Source organism: Rana temporaria, chromosome 6 (genome assembly GCF_905171775.1).
Source record: "Rana temporaria chromosome 6, aRanTem1.1, whole genome shotgun sequence".
Taxonomy (NCBI): domain Eukaryota; kingdom Metazoa; phylum Chordata; class Amphibia; order Anura; family Ranidae; genus Rana; species Rana temporaria.
This window is the reverse complement of record NC_053494.1, coordinates 9,205,799-9,229,902: the sequence shown is the minus strand read 5'-3', so window position 1 is coordinate 9,229,902 and position 24,104 is coordinate 9,205,799. Positions and strand designations below refer to the sequence as shown.

Below are 24,104 nucleotides of genomic sequence, written 5' to 3'. Positions count from 1 at the left end.
TGCGCCTGTGTGTTTTGGAAAGCATGGGAATGAGCCCTTTAAGTAAATATAAGTGGTAAAGGTGTGGGATCTGATGTTCAATCCATTCCAGGGGAGTGTTCTGGATTAGTCACATGTACTCTGCATAGTAGATCTCATATCTTCATATAACTATACCAATAGCAGAACAAGCCTTGGACACATAGAATCATCTGCATTGGCCAGAAGTAAATAGACATTTCAGGTGCATTTCAAATGATGGAAATGTCAGAGAGGATGAGATTTGCTTTCTTCCCTCATCTTTACCAATAAACAGAGCTCCTTGGGGACAGAGAAGTACATTGTGCAATGGTTATACTCACGGAGCTGTCAGCTCTTCTATTTCTCCTTGTCACATTTGGTAGAGATGTTGTGCTCCCTGCTGTGCTGTAGCCTGTCGGTGATTCGGCGCCGGCGGGCGGGCAGTTTGGCCTCCTCCTGGCAGCTCCGGACTGTGAGGGAGGGAGGAGGAGGGGAGAGGGAGCCGGCGGCCATCCATTATTAAAAAAGCGCGCCTCCTGTCCTGAGTGTTCCGTGATTGGCGGAACACTAATTTTCCCAGCAGAGCCTCTGTTTAGTGTTCAGCCTATCACGGATGCCTTCTCATCCTCAGCCTCGAATGAGAGGACATCCATGGTAGGCCGAACACGAAACAGAGGCTCTGCTGGGAAAATTAGTGTTCCGCCAATCACGTAACACACAGGAGGCGCGCTCTTTTTAATAATAGATGGCCGACGGACGATGGCTGCAGTGCTGACACAGGTAAGAGTAATTGCGGTAACGCCGCCCAGTAATGGGAACGGCGTTGCCGCGAGGGAAAAAGTAGTCTGATAGATTACTCGTTACCCTCAGGAGGCCCATCGTTACCTAACGGCGTTTATTTAAACGCCTTTAGTTACAACACTGGAGACAGGTGGATAATGTCACAATTTCCACCTGGGCCAATCAGAGGAAGCCTTGCATTCGTTGATGTATGTTGTAAATACAAGGCTTCTCCTGGATGGCAGAGAAGCACTCAGGCCAACTTACTTTAGTTCTAGCACCAGATGGAAGGTACACCCCAAGTCGCCCCCTCCGGTCAACTAACCAAAACCTCCTTCACATTCCCAAGACCCGCTACAAATCAAAAGGCGAATGAAGATTCGCAGTCCAAGGACCCCGGCTATGGAACGCTCTACCTGCGGACATTCGCTCGGAAGAAAACCATCTGGCCTTCAGGAAGAAGCTTAAAGCGGGAGTTCACCCATTTATAAAAAAAAAAATTTTCTCCCCTTAGATTCCTGCTCGTTTGGTCTAGGGGAATCGGCTATTTGTATTAAAATATGTGCAGTACTTACCCGTTTTCGAGATGCATCTTCTTCCGTCGCTTCCGGGTATGGGTCTTCGGGAGCGGGCGTTCCTTCTTGATTGACAGGCTTCCGACGGTCGCATCCATCGCGTCACTCGTAGCCGAAAGAAGCCGAACGTCGGTGCGGCTGTATACTGCGCACCGACGTTCGGCTTCTTTCGGAAAATCGTGACGCGATGGATGCGACCGTCGGAAGCCTCTCGGAAGACTGCCAATCAAGAAGGAACGCCCATTCCCGCAGCCCATACCCGGAAGCGACAGAGAGGATGCATCTCGTAAACGGGTAAGTACTGCACATATTTTAAAATAAATAGCCGATTCCCCTAGAGAAAACGAGCAAGAATCTAAGGGGAAAAAGTGCCCTCTAAGGGTGAACCCCCGCTTTAAGACCCATCTCTTCTGAAGACACAGGCGGACACTGGCTGCAAAAGCGCCAGTGTCGGCGAGGTGATTTTGTTTGCGTTTTTAGCGCTATACAAGTTACTCATTCATTCATTCACACCTATGCAGGTTGCAGTTTGCATACTCCAGGTGCATTTCGCGTTCTTCAATACATATTTTTGATCCATTGAAGTCTATGGAACCAGAAAAAAATCCCTGGCCCTTTCGATAAAAAGCACAGATGTGAACTACATCCATAGGAAACCGTGTTACATGGACTGTAGTGTGTTTCTGCAAAACGGAAAACTACCAAAAAATACATAGGTGTGAACCAGGCCTTAGGCCCCTTTCACACAGCAAGCCCGTTCGGATCCGCCTGTCTGTTTTTCAGGTGGATCTGAGCGGGCCATCCATTGACTCCTATGGGCAGGCGGATGTGAGCGGAGATGTGTCCACTGACACCCGTCTGCTATCCGTTCCCGCTAAAATCAGACGTATGGCTATATTTTCGCCATCCGTCTTGGTGGATCGGATCGACTGAGATCTGATAAAAAAGGATTTTTACCAAAGATATTTAGCAGTATCAAATTATGGCAAAAAAGTATAAAGAAAAATTACAAATTTGCAAAATATTATAACCAAAACGAAAAGAAAAAATATATATATTTTTTTTAAATGTTCAGACTTTAATTAATTACTACCAAAAGAAAGCTCTGTTTGTGTAGAAAAAAGGACAAAAATTTCACATACTGTAGGTACATTATTGCATGACTGAGTAATTGTCATTTTAACCACTTACAGACGGCCCGCCGCAGTTTTACGTTGGCTGTTTGATAAGGAATACCGTTGTCATGGTAGCGGCGGAGGCGATCGGATCCTCTTTGTTGCTGTGTATGGAGACGAGTGAGGGGAAGATGGCCCCCACCCGTCTCCATATCACTGCAGGGCGGAAGCGACGTCAAAACGTCACTTCCGCCCATAGGTCTTAGGTCAATTTTTTTTTTTTTTTAGAATGACATATAATGACATTGGGCCAGATTCTCATACATTCGCGCTGCTCCTGGGCAGCGTAATATATGAGATCTACGTTACACCGCCGCAGGTCTACAGGTTTACATCCTGATTCTCAGAACACTTACCTGTAAACTTGCGGCGGTGTAGCGTTAGATTGCTCGTCGCAAGCCCGCCCAATTCAAATGGGGAGGGCACATTTAAATTAGGCGCGCTCCCGCGCCGAGCGTACTGCGCATGCTCCGTCGGGTAAATTACCCGACGTGCATTGCGCTAAATGACGTCGCCCCGACGTCATTTGCCTAGATGTATACGTAAATGGCGTCCAGCGCCATTCACGGACGTCTTACGCAAACGACGCAATTTTTATTGAATTCGACGCGGGAACGACGGCCATCGTTAACATTGGTTGCGCCTGCTAATTAGCAGGGGCAACCTTACGCGTTGGGTACGCTACGCAAACGACGTTAATTCGCTGCGTCGACCTCGCGTATGTTCGGGAATCGCCGTACTTACCTAATTTGCATAGACGACGGGGAAAAGCGACGATGCGACACCTAGCGGCGGGAAAAAAATTACTTTTAGGCCTGAATCACACTAGTGCGTTGCGTTTTGGAGCTCCGTTGTCTTTGCGAATTTCTCTATAAGGTGTTCTGCAGATCAACTGCATTTTAGCTGCAGATCAGGTGCGAATTTGGAGACCTGGGAGAGGGGAGGGGGAGGGGGGAAGTGTATTGAACTGAATGAGACAAATACTGAAGAGAAATGAACACATCTGCGAATTCAGCTGCGTACCCATAGAAGATAATGGGACTGAATTCGCACCTGAGCCGCACCGCAAGACATAAAAACCGCACACGGTTTGGAGGCAATGCGCAGTGCAGATGCATCGCACATATGTGAACCAGCCTCATTGAAAACAATGTATTTTGAAATGTCCTGCGAATTAGATGCGGTTTAAGCCGCACTCAATTCGCATAGGTGTGAACCTGGCCTCAAGATCTGACAGCGTAACAGCCTTACGCTTGTCAGATCTAATGGGTACCTATGCGCAACTGATTCTGAGAATCAGTTGCATAGATACCCGGGGCCAGATGAGGTGTTACGACGGCGCTAATGGTGTTGCGCCGTCGTAACGCCTTTGAGAATCTGGCCCATTATTTCCTTTTATTGCATCTTAGTCCAAATATGAGATCTGAGGTCTTTTTGACCCCCGGATGTCATATTAAAGAGGACCTGTCATGCTTGTTTCTATTACAAAGGATGTTTACATTCCTTGTAATAGGAAAAAAAACGAACAAATTAAAAAAAAAAAAAAAACAGTGTCAAAATAACTAAAATAAAGTAAAATAAATAAGGATTTTTTTTTTTAAAGCCCCCCCGTCCTGACGAGCTCGCGCGCAGAAGCGAACGCATACGTGAGTAATGCCCGCATATGAAAACAGTGTTTAAACCACACCTATGAGGTATCGCCGCAATCATTAGAGTGAGAGCAATAATTCTAGCCCTGGACCTCCTCTGTAACTCAAAACATGCAACCTGTAGAAATTTTTAAATGTCACCTATGGAGATTTTTAAGGGTAAAAGTGTGTCGCCATTCCACGAGCGGGCGCAATTTTTAAGCGTGACATGTTGGGTATCAATTTACTCTGCGTAACATTATCTATCACAATATAAAAAAATTGGACTAACTTTACTGTTGTCTTTTACAAAAACAGCACGCTTTTAAGACCGCTGCACAAATACGGTGTGACAAAAAGTATTGCAAAGACCGCCATTTTATTCTCTAGGGTGTTAGAAAAAAAAATATATAGGGGTAGATCCACAAAGAAAGTATCTATTGATACGCCGGCGTAATTTCAAAATTCCCGCGTCGTATCTTTGTTTTCAATCCTCAAAACAAGATACGACGGCATCTGGGTTAGATCCGACAGGCGTACGTCTTCGTACGCCTTCGGATCTTAGATGCAATTTTTCGATGTCCGCTAGGTGGCGTCGCGTCGAGTATGCAAATTAGCTATTTCCGACGATCCACGAACGTACAAGCGTCCGTCGCATTTTTTTACGTAGTTTCCGTTCGGCTTTTCCCGGCGTATAGTTAAAGCTGCTATATGGTGGCGTACTCAATGTTAAGTATGGCCATCGTTCCCGCGTCTAATTTAAAAAAAATTGCGTCGTTTGCGTAAGTCGTTTGTGAATAGGAATGTGACGTCATTTACTTTCACGTCGAATCCAATGATGTCCTTGCGGCGTACTTTGTCGCAATGCACCCTGGGATATTTTAAGGACGGCGCATGCACCGTTAAAAAAAACGCAGTTTACGTCGGGTCACGACGTATTTGCATAGAACACGCCCCCATCCCTCCCATTTGAAATTGCGCGCCCTTACGCCGCAATAGATACACTACGCCGCCGTAACTTACCGCGCAGATTCTTTGAGGATTCACAAGAATAAAAAGTAAGTTACAGCGGCGTAGTGTATCTTAGATACGCTACGCCTGCCTAAAGATAGGTAGATCTTTATGGATCTGCCCCTCTGTGTACAGAACACCTCCAGGTAGCCATATTGCATTCTCAGAAAATTACATTGACTGCAGATTGAAAAGGAGAGGTAATTTTTAATAGCATTCAATTACAATATGATTAATGTCGCAATTATATGCGCTATATTAATTTTTCTTCATTTTCCCCACGAAAGTGGAGTTACCCTTTAAGTAAAAGTCAATTACTTTGGGTATGTTATGTGTAAATGGTCCACATTAAAGTGGGAGTAAACTCCCATGTATGACTTTTACTTTTAACTAAAGTTAAATGCCTTGTCAAGCATATGGGGCCAGATTCACATACATTTGCGGCCGTGTAACGTAACCCGTTTACGTTACACCGCCGCAAGTTTCCAGTTTTAGTGCCCGATCCACAAAGCACTTACCTGGAAACTTGCGGCGGTGTATCGTAAATACGTCCGGTGCAAGGCGGCCCAATTCAAATGGGCGTGTGCCATTTAAATTAGGCACGCTCCCGCGCCAGACCTACTGCGCATGCTCCGTTTCGGAATTCCCGCCGTGCTTTGCGCGCAGTGACGTAATTTTTTCGAACGGCGACGCGCGTAGTGTAATTCCGTATTCCCGGACGGCTTACGCAAACGACGTTAATTTTTACATTTCGACGCGGGAACGACGGCCATACTTTATACATCAATACGATTGCTGTGTAAAGTTAGGGCAGGTCAAATAACGACTAACTTTGCGACGGGAAACTAGACTAGCAGCGAAGTAGCGAGCGCGAAAATCCGTCGTGGATCGCCGTAACTCCTAATTTGCATACCCGACGCTGGTTTACGACGCAAACTCCCCCCCAGCGGCGGCCGCGGTACTGCATCCTAAGATCCGACAGTGTAAAACAATTACACCTGTCGGATCTTAGGGATATCTATGCGTAACTGGTTCTATGAATCAGTCGCATAGATACTCTGAGAGATACGACGGAGTATCTCCGCTGTGAATCTGGCCCATGGTACCCAAATAGCTGGTGTTTTTGCGCTTGATTTGCTTGCGGCAGTGATTGCAAATTGCAACAGTGCGATCGGCTGCACATGTGTTAAAAAAGGGCCAGACAGCTGAGCTGTGGGAAGTGGGCAGGGAGACACACTTTTTTTGTGGCATTATGTATTTTTAATGTGTTGGATATTTTTTTCAATTTAGGTGTTGCTGAAAGGTTTACTTGATATTCTTACGTGTTTTTGTGCCTTTTTAAAGCTTCTAAAAGAGTGAGATATATGCAAGTGCCTAGCATGGGTTCTAAAGATGCAACACCAAATGATGATACTGTATCAAGCTCGGAACCCCCAGCAAAGAAAATAAGACAAGAAGACAGAGTTGTTGCAGGACCGTCACATAAAACTAAACAGAATGTGCATAAAATGGGAAGACCAAGTCCAGCCCAAGAAGAACCAAAACAAGGTAAGAGATAAATATTCATATTACATTTACAATGAAATTACATTGATCTGCGTATTTTTCCTGATGCCACCAGTAACTCTGCTTGAGTTTCACTCTCTTCATGTTCCAGGAATTGCAAATAAAATTCAACAAAATGTGGAAAAAAAGGGAGAACCCAAACCCGCCCAGATAAAAGCAAAACAAGGTAACATAGATAAATATCGGTATTGCATGATGATGAAATTACATTGATCTGCATATTTACCAGTCAGTCATACAGTACAGGACACAGGTTCTTTACCCACTTCAGCTCCGATACGGCATTGCGTTACTTTAACTGATAATTGCGAGGTCATGTGACGAAGTACCAATATAAAATTTATGTCTTTTCCCACAAAGAGAGTTTTTGTTTGGTGGTATTTGATCACATTTTTGGGTTTTATTTTTTGTGCTATAACCAAAAAAAGACTGACAATTTAAAAAAAAAAAAAAAAAAAAAAAAAAAAAATAATATATATATATATATATATATATATATATATATATATATATATATATATATATATATATATATATATATATATATATATATATATATATATATATATTACTTTCTGTTATAAAACAAATCTAATGAAAAAAAAATAAAAAAATCAAATTTCTTCATCAGTTTGGGCCAATATGTATTCTGCTACATATTTTTGGTAAAATCCCTATAAGTGTATATTGATTGCTTTGCGCAAAAGTTATAGCATCTACAAACTATGGGATATTTTTATGGATTTTTTATTTATTTATTTATTTTACTAGTAATGGCGGCGATCAGCGATTATAAGCAGGACTGCGACATTTTCGGCGGACAGATCAGACACCTGTCACTTTTGACACTTTTTGGGGACCAGTGACACCAATACGGTGATAAGTGCTAAAAAAAAGCACTGTCACTGTACTAATGACACTGGTAGGGAAGGGGTTAACATCAGGGGTGATCAGAAGGTTAAGTGTGTCCCTAGGGGGTCCTTTGTAACTGGGGGGGAAGTTCTTTGACTGGGGAAAGAAAGAGATCCATGTTTCTGCTTTGTAGAAACACAAGCTCTCTATCTTTCCCTCTCACAGAACAGCGATGTGCCTTGTTTTCATAGGCAGACCACCGTTGTGCCTTTCCTGTGAACAATCGACTGGTCTGGCGGACATCGCGTCCGCTGGACCTGCTGATTGGCTCCCACTGTGTCCAATCACAGCGGGAGGGGGTCGCTGGTGGCGTGCATGTCCCAGACCTTATGCACAAAATCACTTACAGGTACATAATTTCCCACTGCCCGGCCACCCGGCAGCAGTATATATGTGTGGGGCAATCATTACAGTTGGGTTATGTGTAGCTACCTTCAGATGATTGGACATTGGCAAAAAAGAAGCTGCAGGGACATCCCCCTATATAACCCCTCCCATTCCCAATTATGCTCAGTTTTTTGTGAGTGTCCTTAGGTGATGGAGCTCTTTCCTTTTTATTGAGAGAATCTTACCTTCTTTCTATCAACGTTTTCTCTCTCTATTTCTTTCTGATGGTGATGTCCACCAAGACAACTCTTCTATCAAGATTCCAGCTGCATCAGAGCCACTGTGGTTTATAATGCTGCTGCTAGTTCCAAAGCTTTAGGGGGCCATACTCTGACCCTACTAGATGGAAGATGTGAGATTGGTCTGTAGCATTGCTGCCATGCACTTGATTTTGCTGGGGGCACTAGCCTTTGCATGTTGTGCAGCACGTGGAGACAGATCGCTTTACAAGTCCAGGGCTATGGTCTGCCTTGAGTAGAGCTCTGTCCCTAAATACTCCTGCTGGTGTATGCCCATGAGGGGTTATTGTAGTGATATAAATATATAGGGGCAGATCCACAAAAGAATTACGCCAGCGTATCTATTGATACGCCGGCGTAATTTTAAATTTCCCGCGTCGTATCTTTGTTTTGTATCCACAAAACAAGATACAACGGCATCTCGGGTCGATCCAACAGGCGTACGTCTTAGTACGCCGTCGGATCTAAGATGCAATTTTTTGGCGGCCGCTAGGTGGCGTTTCCGTCGAATTCCGCGTTGAGTATGCAAATGAGCTAGTTACGGCGATCCACAAACGTACGTCAGGCCGGCGCATTTTTTTACGTCGTTTGCGTTCGGCTTTTTCCGGCGTATAGTTAAAGCTGCTATATGGTGGCGTACTCAGTGTTAAGTATGGCCGTCGTTCCCACGTAGAAATTTTAAATTTTTACGTCGTTTGCGTAAGTTGTTCGCGAATAGGGATTTGCGTAGAATGACGTCAAGCATTGGCTTGTTCCGGGTTAATTTCGAGCGTGCGCACTGAGATACCCCCACGGACGGCGCATGCGCAGTTAAAAAAAATGTTGTTTACGTCGGGTCACGACGTATTTACATAAAACACGCCCCCATCACAGAGATTTGAATGCCGCTCCATTACGCCGCCAAAGATAAACTACGCCGCCATAACTTACGGCGCAAATTCTTTGAGGATTCGAAAAAAAAGGTTACGGCGGCGTAGTGTATCTTAGATACGCAACGCCCGGCGTAATAATGCGCTATTGTATGTGGATCTACCCCATAGTGTCCAGTCTTCTTAGATAATTTATGTTTAGATGTTAGTATGATGACTATAAATTATTTTGTTCCGCAGCAACACAAATGCTCTCCAGAGAACGCATTTTAATTAACTTCCAATAACGAACAAAGTCCAAAGTCCACAGATGATACAAAAAGTATATAATTCAAATCTCTTCCTAGACCTGTGCCCTTATATCAGAGTGACAAGACTAACTGAATGCCAGCTTGAGTGTCTCAAATATTTGTCTCACACTGGAGGGAGGGGTTCTTCCAGGTCAACCAAATGTTTCCCTGAATGAATATCCCCTCAAGTCTAATTACCATTAATAAATACTTCCTTATGTATGTAAGGAAGTACCAGGCCATCTCACACACCTAGGTAGTCTTAGATAAGATTAACACATCAAAGGGTCCTCTGTACCTTTTGATACGTGTCGTTTGGCCACAACGTTTGGCCTTTGGTCAGCAAACATCCTTTGATGTGTAATCTTGAATGCCTGGATGTAACACATATATATACTGTGCCATACATATAACACAATATATATATATATATATACAGACGGACCAGTTTCAGCAGACATGTTCGGTCGTGTGTACGGCCGACCGGACAATTGTCCGGCGGATCGGACAGTTTCCAGCGGACACATGTTTCTTAGCATGCTAAGAAACATGTCCGCTGGAACCATGTCCGTCGGACATGTTCGGTCGTCTGTACAGACTCACCGGACATGTCCGATCGGCCGCCATCCCTCGCATGCGTCGAAGTGATTCGACGCATGCGTGGAAGCATTGACCTTCCAGGGTCGCGCACGACGCCGCGTCATCGGCGCGGCCACGTCACCGCGCTGTCTGTCCGCGCGGATTTCTGTCTTATGGTGTGTACAACCATCAGACAGAAATCCGACAGCGGACATGTCTGATGAAAACGGTCCGGCGGACCGTTTTCAGCGGACAGATCCGCTGGTGTGTACGAGGCCTAATAGACATCTTAGATGCTTATTTGCACATTTCCATATTACGACCCCATCAATGCTATTTTCGGTTTGCAGTAGGGGATCAGCTATACCAATTTCCCACTCTTCCCTCTTGGCCTGTTCACAGCCCATTGGGTCTTCACCATGGTGCTTGCCCCAGTTTTGACTATGCTACATACTCATGTTGTTGGGTACTTGGATGATCCCCTTTTAAGGTAGAACTAAAAGTTTTAATTTTGAGTAGAGTGGCAGGGGATTGGAACACCTGTCAGGATTTTTATTGCTGTCTGTGTCCCTATTAGGGAGATTTACACTCTTGATGTACCCTTGTTATGGTTATCACCGAGAGCGTGGTGTGGGTCTGTTAGCCTAATTAGCTCAATTGCCCACCCCTCGGTTGGACTGCTTTTGCACGTCCTAGTTGTAACAAGTATAGAGCATGGGGCCCGGATTCAGAAAGAAGATACGACGGTGTATCTCCTGATACGCCGTCGTATCTCTGAGTCCGGCCGTCGTATCTATGCGCCTGATTCATAGAATCAGGTTACACATAGATCTCCCTAAGATCCGACAGGTGTAAGTGACTTACACCGTCGGAACTTAGGCTGCAATCTCACGCTGGCTGCTAGGTGGCGCTTACGTTTGTATACGTGAGGAATATGCAAATGAGGAGATACGCGGATTCAGAAACAAACGACCGCCCGGCGCTTTTTTTTTTACGTCGCTTGCGTTCGGCTTTTTCCGGCATATAGTTACCCCTGCTATATGCGGCGTATCCTATGTTAAGTATGGCCGTCGTTCCCGCGCCGAGTTTTGAATTTTTTACGTCGTTTGCGTAAGTCGTTCGCGAATACGGATGGACGTAATTTACGTTCACGTCGAAACCAATGACGTCCTAGTGACGTCATTTAGAGCAATGCACGCTGGGAAATTTTACAGACGGCGCATGCGCAGTTCGTTCGGCGCGGGGACTCACCTATCTGAATTTAGCCCTGTGTATTGTTCTCAATGACAAGGAAAATAGGATTTAGAATTATCAGTAAAACTAGTTTTCTGGAGCACAGTACCGGACACAAATCCAACCCATGTGTTCTTTATGATTGCCCTATTGCTTGCTACAAAACTGTGGCCAGCTGGGAGTAGGAGGGGTTATATAGCAGGGTTTTCACAGCTTATTTTCTACAGATTTTTTGCCAGTGTAACTCACCCGAAGGTAGCTTCATAAAGCCCAAGTATAATGATTTATTATGGTGATTTTATTAGTAAGTCAAAAATCCTTATTTTGTTAATCTGCTTGAGGCTCATTTGTTTCACGTTCCAGGAATTTTACATAATGTTCAACAAAATGTAAATAAAAAGGGAGAACCCAGACCAGCCCAAGGACAACTAAAACAAGATAACATAGATACATAATGGTATTACATGGCAATGGTGATTTTATTAACCACTTAAGGACCGCCTCCTGCACATATACGTCGGCAGAATGGCACGGCTGGGCACAATCACGTATGGGTACGTCCTCTTTAAGTGCCCAGCCTTGGGTCGCGCACGCGCCCGCGACCTGGTCCGAAGCTCCATGACCGCGGCCATGGGACCCGCGGACCCGATCGCCGCCGGTGTCCCGTGGTCGGTCACAGGAGCTGAAGAACGGGGAGAGGTGTGTGTATTAAGTCACGTGTCCAGTGACGATACGCGTGGGGGAGGAGCTTGAGTGACGGGATGCACGGAGGTGCCGGATGAGGAGCCTGACAAGCTGAGCAGCACACATGCACACACGTTGAAGCCTTAATATTACCGAGGATTCGTGAGTGATATTCTGAGTATTGTGAGACGCCAATGTTTTATTTACGGTATCACACTATCGGTCTTTTCTGTCTCCCTTTTCTTTGCATATTTGAGCACGTGAATACCTGGTGGAAAGCACATTCTGACCTGACAAGTTTGATTATCACATCATCAAGCTGTTGATATCTCACACACTGTGTATGTGTGGTCTGGGAAGGTGCAGCTGAGTTGCTTTTAGGATTATAGCATCAAGGGACGATTTACAAATGAAATTTGGAACTTTATTCTTTGTATAATATTGTCTTTCTCCTCCAGTAATTTTGATGTGTTGACACTTCACTTAATCAGTTGTTTTAGCGCATTATTATTTACACATATGTGTGTAAACACAGCTTCCCCGTTCTTCATTGTGGCAATGTCATTGATCATCTCTTCCCTGATATAGGGAAAGACGATCAATGATGGCACACGTCCAGCCCCACCCCTCTACAGTTAGAAACACATATGAGGTCACACTTAACCCCTACAGCGCCCCCTTGTGGTTAACTCCTAAACTGCAATTGTCATTTTCACAGTAATCAGTGCATTTTTATAGCATTTTTTGCTGTGAAAATGACACTGGTCCCAAAAATGTGTCAAAATTGTCCGATGTGTCCGTCATAATGTCGCAGTCACAAAAAAAAAAATGCTGATCGCCGCTATTAGTCGTAAAAAATTAATTATCAATAAAAATGCCATAAAACTATCCCCTATTTTGTAAACGCTATAAATTTTGCGCAAACCAATCGTTAAACACTTATTGCAATTTTTTTTTTTACCAAAAATATGTAGAAGAATACGTATCAGCCTAATACGAGAAGAAAAACTTTTTATATCTTTTTTGGGGGATATTTATTATAGAAAAAAGTAAAAAATATTGCATTTTTTTCAAAATTGACGCTCTATTTTTGTTTATAGCTCAAAAAATAAAAACTGCAGAGGTGATCAAATACCACCAAAGGAAAGCTCTATTTGTCAGAAAAAAAGACGCCAATTTAGTTTGGGAGCCACGTCGCAGTCAGTTAAAGCGATGCAGTGCCGAATTGCAAAAAGGGGCAAGGTCCTTAACCTGCATAATGGTCCGGGTCTTAAGTGGTTGAAGTAATTTGTAACCCTGCATGTATTACTCGTTTCATCCCATATGACCTCCTGTGTTTGTCACTTATGCAGTGATTGCTGGTCCATGAGCCAGTGTTGCCAATCGTCAGTATTTTTACTGGCAGCCAGTAAAAAACAGCCACTTTTCTCCTGCCAGTAAATGCCAGTAAGAGGATAAAGTTTCCAGTAAAAAAATATGGCTGTGACGCTTGACTTGGAATTGGGCCTGAAGCTGGCAAGGACCATCCAAGTGCTTGCTGCAGTGTGTTCAGGTGGTACCGGTGGGGGCCTGGCGGAGACGGTGCCTGAGCATGTCGTGTGATGACATGGCGCAAAGTAGCCGAGCGGAGCGGCCAGAGCCTCGTGTGTGGGTCTGTGGAATGGGAGCAAGGCAAGCTGGGAGCGGCCCTGACAGTGCTGTTTGGACTAAAGGGGACTGAGGGGACCACCTGGCATGGATAGAGACTGTCACTGTGACTCAGGAGAGGACGTGTCAGTGATCTGTGCTGCTGCACACTGCTGTTAGTGTCACTGCAAGAGTACACTTCATGTGCGTGTGTCGCCCATTCTTATTTCCTGCCCCTGAGTCCTCTCCCTGAGCCACTTACTTACTATATTGAAAATAAAATAAGAAATATGCTTTTTGCCTTAAAGGGGTTGTAAAGGTAAAAAAAAGTTTCCCTAAATGGCTTCCTTTCCCTTAGTGCAGTCCTCCTTCACTTACCTCATCCTTCCATTTTGCTTTTCAATGTCCTTATTTCTTCTGAGAAATCCTCACTTCCTGTTCTTCTGTCTGTAACTGCACACAGTAATGCGAGGCTTTCTCCCTGGTGTGGAGAAAGCCTCTTGAAGGGGGAGGGGGCGAGCAGGAGTGTCAGGACGCCCACTAACACACAGCTCCTTTCTCTATCTGCAAAGTCCTGACTTGCCTGCTCGCCCCCTCCCCCCTCAAGAGGCTTTCTCCACACCAGGGAGAAAGCCTCGCATTACTGTGTGGAGTTCCATACAAAATGGAAGGATGAGGTAAGTGAAGGAGGACGGCACTAAGGTAAAGGAAGATATTTAGGAAAACAAAATGTTTACCTTTACAACACCTTTAAGGCTGACACAGGGGAAATTGTATTATTTTGTTGCAGCAGTTAACAGCCTCCTGATTTGTTAAAGTGATTCCTTGATAACAAACCGTAATATTTTTAGAGAGATTATCGCTGTGTTATTCAGCGACCAAAATTAAGCAGCATTTCTGCCCAGCGACAAAAGCGCTAGCAACAATTGCTTCTAATGCATTTTTATGAAATGTTGCTGATTGCTATGCTTAGCTACAAGTGACTTTTGGATAGTGGTTTGTAGCAGTGATCAGCAGCGTAATGAGATGGCATGCAAGGCCAGGGGGGTGTATTTCTGTGATCACCAGAGCAATGTCATTGAGGAGGACCTCTGGCACATGGTGCGTGGTTCTTTGGTAGGTGGTGAATCAGCATTCCACTGAAACGAGATCATAGCTGTGCTGAAATGGCCAAAGAACCTAAGTGCAGCAGACGCAGACATGAGCTTCAAATTGTGTGCTCTGGTGGGTTAAAAGACTGACACAAAGACTGGCCATTGGGACTACAGGGAGTTTCCCGGCGGGCCAATGGCTCAGTGGGCCGGCTTCAGTGACAGCGGACTGCCGCCCCCCTCCGCTCCTCTGTCTCTCCCTTCCCGCAGCGCTCACCTCCTCTCCCTCCCCGCAGCGCTCACCTGGGGGGAACAGAGAAGCAGGGGGAGGACCAGAGGAGCAGGGGGGACGACAGAGTAGCATGGGGGAGGGGACAGACAGCTGACTCAACAGCTATGGCCTGGGAGTTTCTCACTTCTGCCTAATCTTGTCCCATAAGGGGGGGGGCACCGAACTGATTCTATGCCCCGGGTGAAATAATGTCTAGCTTCCCCACTGGTACTGCCTATAAGAGTACCAGTACCAGCCATTCTACTCTAATAAAGTAGAACGACTAGTGGCTAGTGAAGGGGGAGAGAGGGCTTGGGTGGCCGGGGGGGGGGGGGGGGGGGTGCGAGAGTTGTCCGGCCGCCATGGGAGAGACCTGTCAAAGTAGGCCAGTCTGGATGAAGTCCAGGGCCAAATTTTTGTCCCAGTCCAGCCCTGATGGTGGTAATTCCAGACATGACTGACACCAATGGTGGGACACTGACAGCAATTATGGGGGTCATCACTGCAGCCTACTCACACCAATGTTCATTGTAACCACTGACATCAATGTTGGGGGTTGTTGCCTTCACTGACAGTAATACAGTACATAGGGTTACTATTGCATAGATAATCTAAAATATTGATTGTTTATACAGAAATTGCAGATTTGTCAGAACTTTCTCAGAATCCTGTCAAGTTCTTCAGGGAGGTTCAGGCCCGGTCTGCAATATATGACCGCAAGCATCCACATCACCGTAACAAGCAAGTGAAGAAGAAATTATGGGAAGAAGTAGCAAGTAAGGTGATCAAGGACTGGGAACAACTGGATCCCAAAGACAAAGAGGTGACAGGTAAATCAATTAATTAAACTTATTAAGACATTTCAAGATTGTATGCCATTATTTTTTTTTTCATTAATTAACTGGTATTTTTTTTTTCTCCAGTAAGTCTCGTGTGTAAAAAATGGAGAAATTTTGCAGATTCTTTCCGCAGAGAATATAATAAACAAACCAGTAAAAGCACAAGAGATTCACTGCCATCTAAAAATACCAAGTATCGTTACTATGAACAGCTTAAGTTTTTGCAATGTACACTGGATCAAAGGCAGTAAGTAAATAGCATCATATTCCCCCCACCACTATCACAGGGCCAACGTTTCCACTGACCACTGACCTCTAACACAGGGACACCATTTCAATGCAGATGCTACATCATTTCTTATTCCCACTGACCCATGACTGTGATTAGATAATGCATGAATGTAGTTTATACATTCCCTCCACTGACCCCTGACTTAGGAGCATTTTTATTTTAACTGATCACCTAGTTTGTGACCTCTAATCACTGCAATTGTTAGGCTTCATGTACACTGTTGCTGATAAACAGATTTTTAGGGGCAGTGGGGCATTTTTCCAGCTACTCCTGAACTCTTTTCTATGTTATCTTATCAGTACATGTACACAGGATCCCCGATCTCTCCTCTGTTATCTTATCAGTACATGTACACAGGATCCCCGATCTCTCCTCTATGTTATCCTATCAGTACATGTACACAGGATCCCCGATCTCTCCTCCATGTTATCCTATCAGTACATGTACACGGGATCCCCGATCTCTCCTCCATGTTATCCTATCAGTACATGTACACGGGATCCCCGATCTCTCCTCCATGTTATCCTATCAGTACATGTACACAGGATCCCTGATCTCTCCTCCATGTTATCTTATCAGTACATGTACACAGGATCCCCGATCTCTCCTCCATGTTATCTTATCAGTACATGTACACGGGATCCCCGATCTCTCCTCTGTTATCTTATCAGTCCATGTACACAGGATCCCCAATCTCTCCTCTCTGTTATCTGATCAGTACATGTACACAGGATCCCCGATCTCTCCCCTATTTAATCTTATCAGTACATGTACACAGGATCCCCGATCTCTCCTCTGTGTTATCTTATCAGTACATGTACACAGGATCCCCGATCTCTCCTCTGTTATCTTATCAGTACATGTACACAGGATCCCCGATCTCTCCCCTATTTAATCTTATCAGTACATGTACACAGGATCCCCGATCTCTCCTCTGTGTTATCTTATCAGTACATGTACACAGGATCCCCGATCTCTCCTCTGTTATCTTATCAGTACATGTACACAGGATCCCCGATCTCTCCCCTATTTAATCTTATCAGTACATGTACACAGGATCCCAGATCTCTCCTCCATGTTATCTTATCAGTACATGTACACAGGATCCCCGATCTCTCCTCTGTTATCTTATCAGTACATGTACACAGGATCCCCGATCTCTCCTCCATGTTATCTTATCAGTACATGTACACAGGATCCCCGATCTCTCCCCTGTGTTATCTTATCAGTACATGTACACAGGATCCCCGATCTCTCCTCCATGTTATCCTATCAGTACATGTACACAGGATCCCAGATCTCTTCTCCATGTTATCCTATCAGTACATGTACACAGGATCCCCGATCTCTCCTCTGTTATCTTATCAGTACATGTACACAGGATCCCCGATCTCTCCTCTATGTTATCCTATCAGTACATGTACACAGGATCCCTGATCTCTCCTCTATGTTATCTTATCAGGACATGTACACAGGATCCCCGATCTCTCCTCTATGTTACCTTATCAGTACATGTACACAGGATCCCTGATCTCTCCTCCATGTTATCTGAACAGTACATGTACACAGGATCCCCGATCTCTCCTCTGTGTTATCTGATCAGTACATGTACACAGGATCCCCGATCTCTCCTCTATGTTATCTTATCAGTACATGTACACAGGATCCCCGATCTCTCCTCTCTGTTATCTGATCAGTACATGTACACAGGATCCTCGATCTCTCCTCTGTTATCTTATCAGTACATGTACACAGGATCCCCGATCTCTCCCCTATTTAATCTTATCAGTACATGTACACAGGATCCCCGATCTCTCCTCTATGTTATCTTATCAGTACATGTACACAGGATCCCAGATCTCTCCTCCATGTTATCTTATCAGTACATGTACACAGGATCCCCGATCTCTCCTCCATGTTATCTTATCAGTACATGTACACAGGATCCCCGATCTCTCCCCTGTGTTATCTTATCAGTACATGTACACAGGATCCCCGATCTCTCCTCCATGTTATCCTATCAGTACATGTACACAGGATCCCAGATCTCTTCTCCATGTTATCCTATCAGTACATGTACACAGGATCCCCGATCTCTCCTCTGTTATCTTATCAGTACATGTACACAGGATCCCCGATCTCTCCTCCATGTTATCCTATCAGTACATGTACACAGGATCCCCGATCTCTCCTCTATGTTACCTTATCAGTACATGTACACAGGATCCCCGATCTCTCCTCCATGTTATCTGAACAGTACATGTACACAGGATCCCCGATCTCTCCTCTGTGTTATCTGATCAGTACATGTACACAGGATCCCCGATCTCTCCTCTATGTTATCTTATCAGTACATGTACACAGGATCCCCGATCTCTCCTCTCTGTTATCTGATCAGTACATGTACACAGGATCCTCGATCTCTCCTCTGTTATCTTATCAGTACATGTACACAGGATCCCCGATCTCTCCCCTATTTAATCTTATCAGTACATGTACACAGGATCCCCGATCTCTCCTCTATGTTATCTTATCAGTACATGTACACAGGATCCCAGATCTCTCCTCCATGTTATCCTATCAGTACATGTACACAGGATCCCCGATCTCTCCTCTATGTTATCCTATCAGTACATGTACACAGGATCCCCGATCTCTCCTCTGTGTTATCTTATCAGTACATGTACACAGGATCCCCGATCTCTCCCCTGTGTTATCTTATCAGTACATGTACACAGGATCCCCGATCTCTCCCCTGTGTTATCTTATCAGTACATGTACACAGGATCCCCGATCTCTCCCCTGTGTTATCTTATCAGTACATGTACACAGGATCCCCGATCTCTCCCCTGTGTTATCTTATCAGTACATGTACACAGGATCCCCGATCTCTCCTCTATGTTATCTGATCAGTACATGTACACAGGGTCATTTATAGTCATTCATAGGCAGTTGAGTTTAGATGCATTTGTTGGAACCCAAAAAAATGGGTTCAGGACAGATGTTCAGAGGCATTTGAAATGCCAAATGCCTGTAACAGCTTGTAATCGCTTCTAAACGTGGTAACTCGCGTTTGCAGTGTTTTGTTTACAGACTTTTTAATGTTAACAATATATATATATTGTAACGGAACCCCAAATGGGACAGGGGTTACCCCATTTAAGATATTCCATTCCGAACCCAAGACAGCTATCGACACGCCACAATCCGGCGAACATGACCCATACGGATTCCTCCAGAAACGAGACACAGCTCTGTTTGAGGTTCAAAACGAATAGACGCTTTACTGAGAAAATCAGGCTCTTATATACAGTTAGTAACCAAAATGAACAATGACTCAACTCCACCCACAACATGACACAAGGAGCCCAATACACATCCTTTTGGGTAGACATTCTGGCACCAGGTCTGACATAATTTACATGAGCTAATTAACTACAGCTGATGTCTCAGACATCTGACCTTTAGACTGTCTGTTAACTTGCAATACACACATTTTAATCAATAGACCTTCACACAATACAGGGTCAATTAGCACAACACAATGACAGATCTTTAGAAGCCATACTAGATTCATTTACATCACAACAGACGACATTAACACCTAATGTCTTGTACAGACGAGTAAACATGTACGATGAAACCGGTCCGCTGGACCGTTTTCACCGTACATGTCTGCCCGGGGATTTCTGTATGGTGGCTGTACTCACCATTATACAGAAATCCGTTTACGCGGGGCGTGGCCGCGCCGTCGCCGCGACGATGACGCGGCGACGTGGGCGGCCCTGCCTGTTCAATGCTTCCACGCATGCGTCAAAGTCATTCGACGCATGCGAGGGATGGCGGGCGCTCGGACATGTGCGGTAGGTCTGTACAGACGACCGAACATGTCCGAGCGGACAGGATTCCAGCGGGCATGTTTTAAAACAAGTTGGGAAATATTTGCCCGCTGGAAAAAGGCCCGGCGGGCAAATGTATGCTGGAATCCTGTCCGCTCGGGCCTACACACGACCGAACATGTCTGGCCGTTTTTTGACGCCAGTTTCTAGCTGTCAAGTTATATCGTTCAGGAGAGGTTAGAAAACATCCCGTGTACATGAAGCCTTACTTTTTTATTTGTTTTTTATCTGCCACCCATTTTTTTTACTAGCATATCCAAAAAGCAATATACTGTAGCTGTATATGGTCTTACAATCTTTTGCTGTTTTTGATTTTGTTAGAACATCTTCCAATCTGGATGGTGAGCAGGATGATATGCAACAGGTTTATGAAAATGATGATTGCAGAGAGAAAAAAAATCAAGCTGCAGCAAACAAGACTAAGAAATCTGAGCAAGTCCTTCAAACTGTTACTGAAGGATATTCACAGGGTAATGTGTTTAATGACATGGATGAAGATAGTTTCCTTGAGTTGTTTATGAAAAAAATAAGGGAAACTCCACCGGAAAACAAATATAAAGTGATACTTGAAATTTACAGTATTCTCGAGAAGTATTCAAAGCCAGTTGTTTCAAATAATGATAATACCACAACTATGTAATCACCTAATTCCTCTTTTTCCGACTGTGCACATGGGAAATAATGGGGGTCATTTACTATAGCGCTGTGGCGCGAATTTGCGGTAAACCGCATATTTAACCTCCTTAGCGGTATGATGATTTTAGGTGCTGAAAGCGGTACCATTATTTGCAAGGAAATTTGGCGTTTTATACTGTAGGCCTGTAATTTTTAGGAATAACTCACTTAAATCTGACCAAACAAGAGTCTAGTAGGCATCCCGGGTATGACATTTTTTTAAAAACAAAATTATAAATTATAATATAATAAATAACTATAAATAATTATAACAAATAATAATATAATTATAATAAAAATTATTCAATAATGTAATCAACTCAAAATCACTGAAATTTGCTCAGTTGCAGAATTGTCGCTGTCATTACTTTTATTTTTTTATGATGAATTTCCCCACAAATCGCCATCGCACAATTCTGCAAGTGATTATAATTTATTATCGCTGTTTTCTAAAACCATTTTTGACATAAAGGGACACTTTTGGTTGCTATGGACAATCTACAGTTTACAGGCAGAAAGAACCGTTTTTATTATATAAAAGTACATGTAGGACACTGGAGAGACCACTAGGGACAAGGGGGGGGGGGTGTATTTTTTACATACAGTACTGTAATCTATAAGATTACAGTATATTGTATATAAGGTGTTTGTTTACCTTTTTGAATTTGGTGCCGTTCTCCGCCCCCGTGCGTCGTAACGTCGCAGGGAACGGAGATCGGCGGCACACAGAGGCACTGTGTGAATCGAGCGAGCACCCGTTAGCTCACACAGCGCGGTGGCATCGCTGGATCCAGGGACAAGGTAAGTAAACCAAGCCTGTGGATTCTGCGAGGCGAGCCCGAGTCTGACTCGGGGTTACCGATCGCAGCACAAAAATGTAACCCTGAGTCAGACTCGGGAACACCGCCAGGGGGGTTAAGTACCATTTAGGCAATTATATCATGCTCTGAACATTATTTTCATGTGCAATTCTCCAGCTTTTAGCAGAGTAAAGCCCTGTACACACGATCGGATATCTGATGGAATCTAATCCGATGGATTTTTTCACCAGATATCCAATGAAGCTGACTTTCATCAGTCTTGCCTACACACCATCGGTCAAAAATCCCACCGTGTTGAACGCGGTGACGTAAAACACTACGACATGCTGAGAAAAATGAAGTTCAATTCTTCCGAGCATGCGTCGACTTGATTCTGAGCATGCGTGGATTTTTGACCGATGGACTTCAACACAGACGATCAGATTTTTTTTCTATCGTTTTTTAATCCATTTTTTTTTCACCGATGGAAAACAAACCGATGGGGCCCACACACGATCGGTTTGTCCGATGAAAACAGTCCATCGGTCCGTTTTCATCAGACAAACCGATCGTGTGTACAGGGCTTAAGGGTTTGGGCGGTATTTGGATTCAGGGACCTATTGTAAATTAGATTTTGGGAGTATTTTTTCACCAGCACTATAGTGAATACTGTTTTAGCGCTAATTAGAGCTAAATATTCTTTAAAGATAATCTGCTTTTAAACTGTGTGAAAAGGTGATTTCTACACTGAAATATTTTTAAAAGTCTGAGAAGAGATAAATTCCCAGTTTTTGTACAACTAGGGGTCAGCACAACTGAGCATGCTCAGACCAGCAAATGGCTCACATTTTAGCTTGTGTCTTTTTTACAGGGCGCTATAATAAATACAGAATTTAGCACTTGGCTAAAATTGATTTTTGAGAATGAAAATTGGAGCTATTATAGTCCAATGCAAGTTTCAGCCTTTGATTCTAATGGTACAATAAATAAATACTTTTAATGTTGAAATTAAATGTATCTTTCTCTGAAATAAATGTTCCTTGTAACAATGTTGCTGCTTCTATTTTGTTTTTCTCTGCTATTTTGTTTTTGGGATGTTTTGGTGTTTTGGTAAAATATATTTTTCTCTGTCACTTTCACTTGTTGCTCTCCATCTCACAAAAATCTTTACCCAACAGGTGTCTTTAGAAAGCACAAACAATACCATTGCTGATGCAAATTTAAAATGAGTCACAATTTTTGTGCTTTTTATTATTTCCAAATAATCATAATTTGAGCCCAAAAAAAATGATATGTGTACCAGCATCAGAAATCAGAATGTAATTCCCCAAAATTTGAGGGTAATACCACTATTCTACACTAACTTTTGAGTAATGTAAATCCATCAATGTATGTCCAAATAAATGCAGTATATGTGTAGTTATGTGTAGGAGGTTCTCACATGTAGTGTCTCTGTGGTTTAGAGGTTAGAACTTCTGCTTAGCATCCCTCAGTGTCTGGGTTTGAATCCCAAACATGCTGCTTCATGTAGAGAAGTTGTCTCATCTCCCAGGTCCTAAAACTATGTCTAAATGTAGTATTTATTAGGGTTGTCCCGATACCGATACTAGTATCGGTATCGGGACCAATACCAAGCATTTGCCCGAGTACTTGTACTCAGGCAAATGCTCCCGATACTTGTACTGTCGGCGGTGATCAGTGCGTGGGGAAGTTACAAGCACCGATCACCTCTGTATAGATTTAAAAGTAATTTCTCTGCTTCTCTCTACACCCCTCCCCCCGCACAGCTTTCAGCTGCTTTAAAATCAGCGGTGATCGGTGCTTGTAACTCCCCCACACACAATCACCGCTGACTGTCCCGTGTCCTCCTCCAGCCCCCCTTTGTTTTGCTGCAGTCTGTCTCCCTCCCTCCATGTCCCCCGCTGTGTTTCTCTCTCTCTCTCTCCGTGTCCCCCCGCGTTTCTTTCTCCCTCCGTGTATCCCTCCGTGTCCCCCGTGTGTTTCTCTCTCCCTCCGTGTATTCCGCCGTGTTTCTCTCTCCTTTCATGCTCCTCCTCCACCCCCTGGAAATGTCAGGATGGAGAGCGGGGTAGGAGCCGGCTCCTTACTGCTCCGAATGGACAGAGTCAGTGATCTGTACCTCTACCATTTCATCAAAAAAAGTGTCAAAAATGTAAAAAAAGACCATAGCCGGTTTTTGACAATTCCTTTATTAATGTCTTCTTTCCGCGCTTCTTCTCCCATCATCTTCTTTTGTGCATTTGGGTTTCTTCCTCCATCTTGTTGTTCCTCTGCTTCTTCCTTCGGTCGTCTCGTCCGCATCTTGCACCGGCTTCTTCTTTTCTGCATTCGGATTTCTTCCTCCATCTTGTTCTTCCTCTGCTTCTTCCTTCGGTCTTCTCGTCCGCATCTTGCACTGGCTTCTTCTTCCCCGCTTGGTTCTCCGGACGACCCGCTTCCAATTGAAGTTCCCGCCATGTGACGCTTCTGTTCTCCTGACAGTTCTTTTATAACTGAGTATGCGGCATCACCCGGTGACCCCACCCCCTCTGACGCCATGGGGAAAGTCATAGGGAAGACCCGTAAAGTACATGTGCGCAGAGGGGGGCGGGGTCACCGGGTGACGCCACGTCCTCAGTGATAAAAGAACTGTCAGGAGAACAGAAGCGTCACACGGCGGGAA

General features: G+C 44.3%; 1 protein-coding gene across 1 annotated transcript in view; it reads left to right on the top strand.

The window, feature by feature from the left end:
- The window catches only part of LOC120943022, a 63,765-nt gene that overhangs the window by 16,835 nt on the left and 22,826 nt on the right, over positions 1–24,104 (top strand). The window contains exons 8-12 of the mRNA XM_040356073.1: positions 6,514–6,717; positions 6,827–6,901; positions 15,552–15,746; positions 15,840–16,002; positions 20,268–20,416. Coding sequence (XP_040212007.1) covers positions 6,514–6,717; positions 6,827–6,901; positions 15,552–15,746; positions 15,840–16,002; positions 20,268–20,416 — 786 coding nt within the window. The remainder of the gene's footprint in view (positions 1–6,513; positions 6,718–6,826; positions 6,902–15,551; positions 15,747–15,839; positions 16,003–20,267; positions 20,417–24,104) is intronic.